The sequence below is a fragment of the Triticum aestivum genome, chromosome 3D, assembly GCF_018294505.1.
Source record: "Triticum aestivum cultivar Chinese Spring chromosome 3D, IWGSC CS RefSeq v2.1, whole genome shotgun sequence".
Taxonomy (NCBI): domain Eukaryota; kingdom Viridiplantae; phylum Streptophyta; class Magnoliopsida; order Poales; family Poaceae; genus Triticum; species Triticum aestivum.
In genome coordinates this window covers 323,356,982-323,367,818 of record NC_057802.1, presented here as the reverse complement: position 1 = coordinate 323,367,818, position 10,837 = coordinate 323,356,982, and the positions used below count along the sequence as shown (strand labels likewise).

Here is a 10,837-nt window from a genome sequence, read left to right as displayed (position 1 = left end):
CATAGGCCAAGGTTACGCTCTTTTGGGGGGATTTTTTTTAATTAGTTGCAGAACTACTACTACTGGCCTAGGTGAAACGGTAAATAGGCAAGGGCAGGCGCAGGCTAGAGCCACAATGCAACAACCGCGGACACGAGAAGAAGGAGCTCCGGTGCGGGGCGGCCATCTCGCTGTGGCGGACGTGCGGGCTCCACTGTCTCCTCTGCTCCTGGCATGCTCCCCGCTATATAAACCACAACACACGCTGCCTGCACTACACCCGTGTACCCGCCTCCTTCGTCGCCGTCCTCTCTCTCTGCACCTAATCCAGCGCCAAGAGGTATCACCAACATTCTGGGTTTCTTTTTCAACATCCCGAGTTGAATTTTCCACTGCATTTTATGTCGTTTTTTAAAATTGTGACATTTTGATCTGTTTGTTCCCAGAGAATACTTTGTTTGCGGAGGAAATCATCAGCCAGCCATAGCCATGCAGGAAGCGCTCATCTCTCCGGCCAACGCCGACCGCCTCCGCTCGGCCTTCGAGCTCAAGCCGTACGCCTTCGGGGACCAGCGCCTCTCCTGCTCGCCGCGCTACCTCCCGGGCGGCGACGACGGCCTGTACCGCTGCTCCTCCCCCTTCAGCCCCAGCCTGGGCTTCTCCTCGCCGTCGCCGCTCGCCACGTCCGTCTCGCTCTCGCCGTCCTCCTCCGGCTCCCTCGTCGACGACGGCGACTACGACGGCGCGGCCGCCGCCGACGCCACCGGCCACCGGCTCCAGCTCGCGCGGCTCGCGCTGCAGTACCAGGAGGTGGCCGATCGCTACGAGCTCTGCCTCTCCCACCTCGCCGAGGCAGTCGACGAGGCGGCCATCCTCCGCCGCGAGAACGCCGAGCTCCGCGTGGCCAACAGCGACCTCGCGCGCCGCGTCGCGCTGCTCGGCGGCAAGGAGGCCGCCGCCGTCGTCATCGCTGACGAGATACGCCGGTTCCGCCTCGGCGAGCACAAGGGTGCCTCCAAGCAGCGCGCGCCCGAGAAGCTCGCCGTGCTGCCGAAGAGCATCTCCGTCCGGTCGAATGACTACCTCAAGATGAACCAGGCGACACCGGCAGCCGCCACGCCGGCCGCATACAACCGCAAGCCGAGCTCGGTGAGTCCCTGCTCCCGCCTCGCCAATTCCGCATAATCTCCTCCTCTCGAACTGGCATTTGACATTGTGGATCGGCAGCAGCGCGCGTACGCGGGACCGGGAGCGGACGGCGGCAAGAAAGGCGAGGAGCAGAAGACGAAGCAGGACGCGGCGGGGGAGCTGGACGTGTACAACCAGGGCATGTTCAAGACAGAGCTGTGCAACAAGTGGGAGGAGACGGGGGCGTGCCCCTACGGCGATCAGTGCCAGTTCGCGCACGGCGTCTCCGAGCTCCGCCCCGTCATCCGCCACCCGCGGTACAAGACCGAGGTCTGCCGCATGGTGCTCAACGGCGAGGTCTGCCCCTACGGCCACCGCTGCCACTTCCGCCACTCGCTCACGGCCGCCGAGCGCCTCCTCCGCAGCCGTTGAGGCAGTGCGCGTCTCTTCCGCCACAGTCTGAACCCTTCTTTTACCGTCCCAACTCAAGCCTACGCATACACGGGAAAATGTACAAAAATACCAACGGCGTAAATAAGATATATGTATTATATAAGTATAATATAAGAACGTAAATGAAACCGAACGGTAGAGTTAGTGCCCAGCAGCCCAGGCAATGTGAATATCTGCGTATGCAGCCGTCTCTCAGGGACTTGTTCATATACATTATATATGTCGTCGGTGTTGGTTTTAGGTGACAATTTGTCTCCAAATGTGTTTCGAGGGAACGCGGGAAGATCGACATGGTACAATAAAGTCAGTGAGAGTGTATTGGCGAACTGGCAAGTCCTGCGAAGTTGAGGTGACACGGATGTCTTCTTGTTTGTATTCTATGATGAGAAGCAGTAGATCTTGTATAGCAGCTCTATTGCTTTCTTCAGATTACCTTGTTGCTCTTGCAATTTTTCTTCGTAATGTCAGTCATTTTTGCAGTATAATTAAGTTGGCATCTTTCTCAGTCCCAACAAAAGTTCCCGATTTGTCCCCAAAACCTCTGTTGTCTGTAAATCTTAGTTATCGATGAATGGATAACTCTTTACTCCGCTGTGTCTTACTGTCTCTTTGTATGACTTTTCGGATGTACTCTTGGGAATCAGAAAGCTGCTACGTTTCGGTAAAGAACCTCAACCTGCGTAACTTGTGCATGATCGGTACTGACGACTGTGGTTTTGCAGCTTGAAGTGTAAGCTACTTAACTCGCTTGTAAAAACCTAAAAATGTAAAATGCACGCCCTGATCTGCAAGGCAACAACAAAGCCATAATATTATATCAGCATACCCAAAACTAATGTATTCCGTTTAAACAACGGCAATCTTATGTGACTGACGTTCACTGGAAGAGCAGGGCATTTCCAATGTTTTCTCTGTCAGTGTTAGTTGTATCGGAGGTGACAGTTTCTTCAGAATAACATGACATTTTTTGGAAGGATGATAATTTTGAGCTTCCTTTTTCAAAAAATGTCATGTTGTTCTAAAAAAACTGCCACGACACGACCAACTAAAACTGTCATCAAAATGTTCGCAAATATCACCCCCTCCCAGCGAACGGTCAGCCATATAAGAGGTCCTTAAATAATCTTTTAAATAAGGAATGCTTTATTACTTAAAAGGTTTAAGGTCCTTAAACATTTGGCTGCTTAATTCTGAAGCTTTTCTTTCAAAGATTAACCAAAACTAGCAGATCCTAGTCCACCCCTACCGCTGCAGTTGACAAATAAAATGCACATCCTCCCCCCCTCCACCTACCGCAAGCTTTGGCCCTCCTTTTTTTTATTTCTTCTTTCTTTCCGCGATTTGGTTGCCGGTTTTACTGGTTTTCTATTGGTTTTTATTTTCTACTTTTCCCTGCTTGTTTTTTCCACTTTTCATTTTTGCGTATTTCTTTTTCAAAAATCCAAAATATTTAAAAATTTACAAACACTTTTAAAATTCGGTAATAATTTTAATTCATTAAAAAATAACTCTCAATTATTTTTGAAATACAAACACATTTTTATTGCTGAATGTTTTTAATTTAGTTTCAAATTTCTCAACATTTTTTAATTAGTGAAATAAAGTTTGAAACTCATGCAACTCATGCAAATTTTGAATTTTTTAAACACTTTTCCTAATACATGAACACTTTTCAAATTATTAACCATTTTTTAGAATTCAGGAAGATTTTTAGAGGGAAAAAAGGGGGCAAGCCCTCCCCAGGTGCATCCTGCAGACGGTTTGGCACACTACTAACTCGCTAAAAAAAACAATAACAGCTAACACAAGAACCAGGAAACCCACGAAGATGGTGAGCTCATCGCAGGAGCAGAGACTGGTGGAGTCCAACCGTTCGTGGGAGCAAAACAAGTCAGCGAAGATCAACTTCAAAAAATCATAGATGAACTCTGCAAATAGCATAGCAGACCAAAGGCCCGGCAAAACACACTAACAAAGAGTTTTGCTTCTTCGCTCGGGGCCAGGAGTACAGGGCTCAGTTCAAGCGCCCTGACGAGGGCAAGGAAATTTGTTTTTATTTTCTAATTTTTTTTCCTATTTGTTTTTTCTTTCCTTACTTCACTTTCAATTTTTGTGTAATTTTTAGAAATCCAGAATATTTATAAAGTTCACAACACTTTTTAAGTTTCAGTAATAATTTTAAATTCATTAAAAAAATAAATCTCAATTATTTTGAAATACAAACTCATTTTTTGTTGGTAAATATTTTTATTTTTTTAATTTGTCAAAAAATTAATCCATGAAACAAATTTTAAAATTCATGCAAATTAAAAAAATGTTTAACATTTTCCCTAATCCATGAACAAATTTCAAATTATTTACCCTTTTAAAAAATTCACAAAAAAAATTAGAGGGAAAAAAGGGATTGATAGGCAGTTTTCGGCAAGGATTTCACTACAAGTGCAGTTAGATAATATAGATAGATAGTTTGTTAGCAAGATACTCCCTCCGTCCCATAATATAAAAACGTTTTTGACACTAGAGGGAGTAATTGGTAATAAGTAACAAAAGTAGCAGCAAGTGGCTTAACCCTTAACATGCTAAGGACAAACCGATGATAACTCTTATAGTGATTTAAACGCTCTCGAGGACACTCGAGAATATTGCCAAGTTTTTTTTTTCAATATCGCCAAGTTACTTTCACCACGACTCATCGAATCAGGTTCATTGCCTTGATAAGTGTTATGTGGGTGGACCCGAGCTAAGGTATTGTTCTTACTTGAACAAACACATACTTATGATTATACCCTCCATACAAGTATTCACAAATACAAGAAAATTAATTAAGATAAATCTAACAATAACACTAAACAAGTGGATCTAAAACATACCCTCACAGAACAATTTGTAATTAGGGTTTATGTTTCTATCACTCCCGCAACTCATCATGTATAAACTAATTTCGCGAGCCCTTCCCTTAGGCCCAAAAATGGTAAAGTGCCATGAAGTTGACGTTCACATAACACCACTAGAGAAAGAACAACACAACATAATAACAAAACATTGAACGGCGATCAACTTCACATGACTACTAATAACAAGACTTCTCTCATGTCCTCAAGAACAAATAGAACTACTCACAGCTCATCATATTAAACATGTTCAGTAGGTACAAATGTGTGATTAACAATCTGAATAAAATAATCTTTCACCAAATAAACTAATTAGCATCAAACAAAAGATGTAATCAACACTACTAGCGCCCCCAGGTATCAATCTGAGGTTTGATACAAAGATTGAACACAAGAGAGAAACGAGGGTTTATAGATGAGATGGTCTTGGTGAAGATGTTGATGAAGATGATAATGAGAGGAGCGTTGGTGAAAGCGGAGGCTTGGATCTCTCCCTTTTTGGGGATAGTTTCATCGACAGAATCGCTCTAGCGGAGAGCAAAAGTTCTCCTCCTCTCTTTCCGCCTCGATACGGCGGCGGCAGGTCTTGTTTTAGGGTAAATAGGGTTTTATAGCCAAAGGACGTCGGGAGGGGAGCCACCAGGGCCCCCCATGGACAAGTGGCATGGCCAAGGGGTGGTCGTGCCACCTGCCCATGTCGCTAGCTGGTGGGCCCCCTCTGGCATATTTTTGCTTTTATATATTCCAAAATAATTCTTCAAAAAATCTTGATTCATTCTAAGCTTCGGAGAATTGCTATCTCTGTTGTAGCTTTTTCTGGTCAGAATTCTAGCAGCAAGTAATCTTCCTCCTTTGATGTATCTTGCATTTTAAGAGAGAAAAGGCATTAAAATTGCATCATATTGTGAAGGGTGCAAAAGGCCTACCCGTGGTGGGCGCCCGTAAGTACCCACCACCGGTAAAGTGTCATACCAGTGATGAGCGGATCTATGTGCCCTCCACTGGTAGCATCGCCCATGCCAGAAAAATAACATTGTTCGCAGTGTTTGTTGCTGCCACAACGGTGTTTTCAGCCAAATGGATAATTTTTGCCGTTGAGGTGGCATTTTGAGACCTACAACGGTAAAAAAATAGTCATGATCATTCTAAACTTGACATTATTCTAGGGGGAATCTCCCACTCACAGTATTCTAATGGCACATTGCTCATGTTTGAACCTAACATTATGAGCATCACCATGATTGAAATCATTCTGATTAGCTTTGAAGCACTGTTGGGGTATGAAAATCAATTTCTCTAAAAGCGAACTTGTTACCATGGGGGTGAAGCACAAAGAAGGTTGGTGCATTGCTACATTTTTTTAATTGCAAGCTTGCTGATTTCCCTATTACTTATCTTGGCTTTCCTGCTTCCACAAAACATTGCCCAATTCCGATTGGGACCCTACCATTGGTGAGGTGGTTAAGCAAATTGATCCTTGGCAAGGAAAACTTATGTCTTTCGGGGTGAGACTGACTCTCACCAATGCTTTTCTCTCGGCCATCCCCTCTTATGCCATGGGCCTATTCCTGCTGACGCACATCCAACTCAATAAAGTTAGAGCTCAGTTCTTCTGGCCAATTAAACGTAGGTACCATATGGTTTGTTAGGTAGATCATTTGCAAACCAAAATTCAAAGGGAGATGGGCTAGGTATCACCAACTCAAAGAAAATGAACCTCGCTTTGTTAACTAAATGGATTTGAAAAACTACCCAAAAGGGCGACAACCTTTGGGCACGGATTATAAAGACTAATACTCCCCTAACTCCTCTGTTTTCACTGGTAAGAAAGGTGGATCTCACTTCAACAACGGGATCTAGAAATGCCTTGATTTTTTTACCTAGGTGCTAAATTTTCTGTGGGGAATGGGGCCGGCACCAAATTCAGGTTTTCCAAATGGGTGCTCAGTCTCCCTATTCACGCGAAATACCCAGACCTCTTTGTCATTACCTCCGATTCCGATATCCTCGTCAAAAACGCGCTTTGCAATAACCGCACCAACATAACCTTTCTTTGCAACCTCCCTACCACCGAAATATCATCATGGGAGGCTTTGCTTCTCGATCTTGGTCAAGTCTAGCTCTATGGTACCATAGATGATATTCAATGGGGCCTTTAAGATTCAAGCAACCTCTCAATGAAATGGGCATATGCAAAATTATTCCCAGGGTCCTCGGAGCAATTCCGACAAGGCCCTTTGGGCCACCTCGGTTCCCCTTGAGATCTGTATCTTCCTATGGCGAGAGTCCAATGACTGCCTTCCCTTAGTGCGTTGTGTGGGGTCCTCAAAGTTGTCGGCCACATCCCTTTCTTTTGTGCACCGACCAAGTTCCTTTGGAGCTGGGTTAGAGAAAGCTTCAGATATAATTGTGATCCTTGCTCGTTCAACAATATTCTTACTTTACTTGCGAGTACCAGAGGTCAATCGCATAGGATTGCTTGGCGCTCATTTGCGGCCCTAGCATCTTGGTTAATCTCAACTTTGGACTTGCCGCAGTGAACTTGTCGTGGAAGGAAAAAAATTCCTAATCACCCTGCTGATTATATTTTTAGATGGTCCATTTTCTTTCAGCAAAAGAAGACCGTGAGGCGGCCCGAGCAGTTCAAGCCAAGATTAAGGGCGCCCATGCTATCAAGAGAAGCAATACCTCTTCAAGCTCTTTTTTTGCCTCGTCGGTTTTATGTTTGGTCTTGTAATGTACTCCCTCCGTTCGGAATTACTTGTCACAGAAATGGATGTATCTAGACGTATTTTAGTTCTAGATACATCTATTTCCGAGACAAGTAATTCCGAACGGAGGGAGTATTACGTTTAATCCAATTTGAGACTGATGTCTACTCATTTATAATATTGCTACCTATGTGCGTTATGCTGGCCTTGTTGGCTTTATAACTAAAGCCGGACATGCTTTTTATCTAAAAGAATTGGCGGGAGGTGTGTAGTTCTTGTGCAAGGGAAGAAGACGCAGGAGAGTCGAGAGTCAAGAGTGCGGAGGCGCACATGACATGCGAGAAAATCTGTAGATATGTGCGTCCGCGAAATAACATTTTGGCCATTCTTTCTCTTTTCTTCCGTGGTGCATCTTTTACTGCACACTGTAATCGCCTGATCAGCTGACCCAGCAATCAGCACAGCGTAGACAAAAAAGTTTCACTTTCCTAAGCGTCATCGCATATAACCTCACAAGCAAAGAGTCATGGAATTATGGAGAATTTACAGCAGAGCAAAGCCCCATGGTTATGAACAGATTACATATCACCAACTGATCTTACATATACTACAAGCATGTAACACTAACACATCATTCGCCTTCCTCCAAGTCGCCGGTGCAGTGCCTCCATGCTATCGCGCCCTTGATGCTTCGAGCATGCCCGCGAGGTCCCTGGACGCGCGCACGGACTTGTACATCTCGAGGACGAGCCTCTGGCCCAGCTCGTCCGCCTTCTGCCGCACCTGCGCCTGGCTGCGCGACCGGCGCACGGGCACCCGCTTCTGCCACAGCGCCTCCGGCGCCGGCCCGCTCGGCAGCGTGTGCGTCGCCGCCGAGTGCTTCTTGGCCGCGCCGAGCATGGCGTCCACGTACGCGTCCCTTATCCGGCCGAGCACGCGCTTCGGGGCCTTCGCCGCGGCCACGGCCGAGGCCGGCGCCTTGACGCGCACCCGGAACATGCCGCCGAGCCGCACGCCCCACGCCTTGCCGTCGCCGCTGCCGCCGTCCCCGAGCCGCACCAGATGGCGCGTGCCCCGGCCCCCCGTGCCGCCGTCCACGCGCTGGTACTTGCTCCGGCTCCAGTAGGAGCGTATGCCCTTGGTGAACCGTATCGGGAAGGCCTCGGCTTCCATGGTCGTGCACGCTCTCCCCGCTCTTTGGTCGGTCTCGTAGGCTGGGTTTGGTGTATGCTTCGTGACACGGAAGAACTTCTGTTGCTGAATGCTAATCCGACCTCGATCTCGATCCTTTTATGCACCCGTTCACGAGAGCTGCTGCCGTCACGTGCGAACATAAAACATGATCGTCTAAACATGTTTCTACTCCTAATAAACATTTCATGGAAGGTGCCGGTTGAGTGTGGAGGTGTACAGCAGGTGTTAGATGAGGTGTTTTCTTGTCTCGGCTCACACGTTACCGAGAAGGGAGGTGTATCTGACCTCCGGACCATACCAATTATTCAACTTGACATGGCATTCCGGCGGGAACAAGTCGTTCGTAGCTCAGGATTTGCATTGGCTCTCGGCATATATGATAAGCTACGGTTGCATAGTCACGGTCAGAACTCGGAGACACGGTCCCAAACTGTCGAGTAAATTAACTTGTTCAAATTGAAATGATGGGTCGGAATGATGTGGTGAGTGACGATCGCGTATGTCTGACTAAGCTGCCCAGGGCGTTGTGGACTTAGTCAGATCGATCCGGTCAACCAAAACGTACGGCGGCGTGCACAAGCATGTACTGTAAAATAATCCCTTAATCAGTCATAGTCGATTTATTGGGTATTGTCGTTGGAAATCCTGTTGTGTGCTTCCTTTGAGCAGAGATTTTGTTTGTCGGGGTGAGCAATTTATCAGCTAATGGCAAATAGTTTCCGTTTCTTACAGAAACATCTCGTTCGTGCAAATAACAGTAGCAGCCAACTCCAGAGGTTTGTATTTCTAATGAAGCGATGGGGCAGTGAAGCATCTTTGTGGAAGTTCTAAATGAGGCATTTGCACAATCCAAAGCGCAGTTATACACAAGTTACTAATATTCTCCCTTTTTTATGAAAAAAGAGGGGTCGACAGATCTCATATTTCTTTTAAAGAAACCAGCATTCTAGCGTAAGTTAAGTAAACAAACCCAAATAGCAGAAAGAAAAGAAAAGAAATACACGGTGGAGAAGCATAGTCTAAACATGCCCAGAGCAGGGGTGTTCTTGTGCTTAACGCAGGAGATCTCAGAACAGAAGGGGCAAAGAGCAACGCAAAGAGCAATGCAGGAGACCTCAGGAGACCAACAGAAAGAAAAAGGAAGAGCGAACTACAGCTGGCGAATAAAAAGGATCCAGCTCATGCATAAAACAACTATAGCTCCGGAGGAGACCGCATGCGATCTTCAAACAGTCAGCCGATGTACCACCGGAGCCCAGTCTCTCTCTTTTCATAGTCAGCCGCTGAACATTTCTCATTTCGATCCACAGCTTATCACATTTTTTATTTTATTTTTGCGGGGTAGCTTATCACATTTTCCATTTAAGCAGAACACCACCACATATTGCCTTCAGTTTATTCCACTGTACCAGATTACCTCCAACAAACACTCTACAAACCGAATCACTCCCCGACCTCAACAGTAATATCGGCGAGAAAAAAGTTTTGGGCCAGGGGCCTCCCCTGCTAATCTTCCCATGGATACAAAAAATAGGCAAGTGCATTTTCATCTGAATCATAAAATGACTCATGTAAAACATGCCATAGCATAGGACCACCAAGCCAACGATTATTTCAAAGAAGTTCATAATGTGAACATAGAAGGTATAAAGTGCCGCAACATGTCAAGGCCGGTGTGGGTGATGTGTTGGTGGGCTTATGCGTCGGCAGGCTAGCTCTTGGTGATGGTGGTGTTGGTGGACTTGTCGAGGCCGGTGTGGGTGATGTGTTGAGAACCTGGGTGAAGACCCTGTCTCGGCCTTGGGCCTATGACTGGCGATGGCGATGGCTTCGGCCGTCGTAGACCTTCTTGGAGGCATCGTTGCAGTGTTGCCGCACCCCTCCCGCATGGATCCAACTCCGGGGGAAATCCCTGATCTAGTGGGATCGGACGATGGCGGCGCCTTGGTGTCGTTTAGGGCTTCGTTTGTGGAGTTGGGCATCGACAAGTGGGACAAGAGGAAGGCGTCAGTGTTGGTGTAGAGGCCTCTGTGGCAACGATGACGGAGGTGAGCGAAGTCGGAGGCTCAACAATGGTTGCGGTAGTCAGCCCTTCTCCGGCTTGTCCGTGCGATTACCTCGAGTGTTTTGCTGTGGTGAAATCGGAGCTGCGGCCGCGGGGCCCCGTGGCGACGATGACAGCAGCAGGTGGTCTGTTCGGTGGTCTTCTGCGGCGCCAATCATGCATATTTCTCCTTCGTGTTCGCACACGAACACGTCACCGTGTACCTCCAACGCCGAGGATGATGCACCGCAGCTCACGTCGAAGGAGACCCGTCCGGAAGCGCGGTACACAAGCAATCCGGCGGGTGCTTTTCAGGACTCGAAGCCCCACGCGCCTGGGAGGGATCCCGTTTGGACGCGCGGCGGCTATGGGCTGCCCTAGGTCAGTTCGCCCGCCCCTAGAGCCTCGAGGATCGCTGCCCTTCAACACGAAGAACG

At 47.2% G+C, this 10,837-nt stretch overlaps 2 protein-coding genes across 3 annotated transcripts; one reads left to right on the top strand and one right to left on the bottom strand.

The window, feature by feature from the left end:
- The first annotated feature begins 265 nt into the window (after window positions 1-265).
- Window positions 266-2,058, top strand: LOC123074576 (zinc finger CCCH domain-containing protein 9). 2 transcript variants are annotated; one of them, XM_044497376.1, is made up of 3 exons: window positions 266-319; window positions 426-1,128; window positions 1,210-2,058. In XM_044497376.1, exons 2-3 carry the CDS (start codon window positions 469-471, stop codon window positions 1,537-1,539), a joined length of 990 nt encoding a protein of 329 aa, XP_044353311.1. In that variant the 5' UTR covers window positions 266-319; window positions 426-468; the 3' UTR covers window positions 1,540-2,058. The 2 variants fall into 2 exon arrangements, with proteins under 2 accessions (XP_044353311.1, XP_044353310.1); XM_044497375.1 differs by having other exon boundaries at window positions 1,207-2,058.
- A 5,614-nt stretch (window positions 2,059-7,672) lies between these two features.
- On the bottom strand, window positions 7,673-8,455 carry LOC123074575 (uncharacterized). The gene has a single exon (XM_044497374.1). The coding sequence runs from the start codon at window positions 8,333-8,335 to the stop codon at window positions 7,835-7,837; it is 501 nt and encodes a 166-aa protein (XP_044353309.1). The 5' UTR covers window positions 8,336-8,455; the 3' UTR covers window positions 7,673-7,834.
- Between the last annotated feature and the right edge of the window lie 2,382 nt (window positions 8,456-10,837).

Excerpts from the sequence above, each read along its gene's own strand:
- LOC123074576 (XM_044497375.1), top strand. The coding sequence starts at position 469 with ATGCAGGAAGCGCTCATCTCTCCGGCCAACGCCGACCGCCTCCGCTCG. Across the intron at positions 1,129-1,206 it reads ACAACCGCAAGCCGAGCTCG|CAGCGCGCGTACGCGGGACC; the intron begins GTGAGTCCCTGC and ends GTGGATCGGCAG.
- LOC123074575 (XM_044497374.1), bottom strand. The coding sequence starts at position 8,335 with ATGGAAGCCGAGGCCTTCCCGATACGGTTCACCAAGGGCATACGCTCC.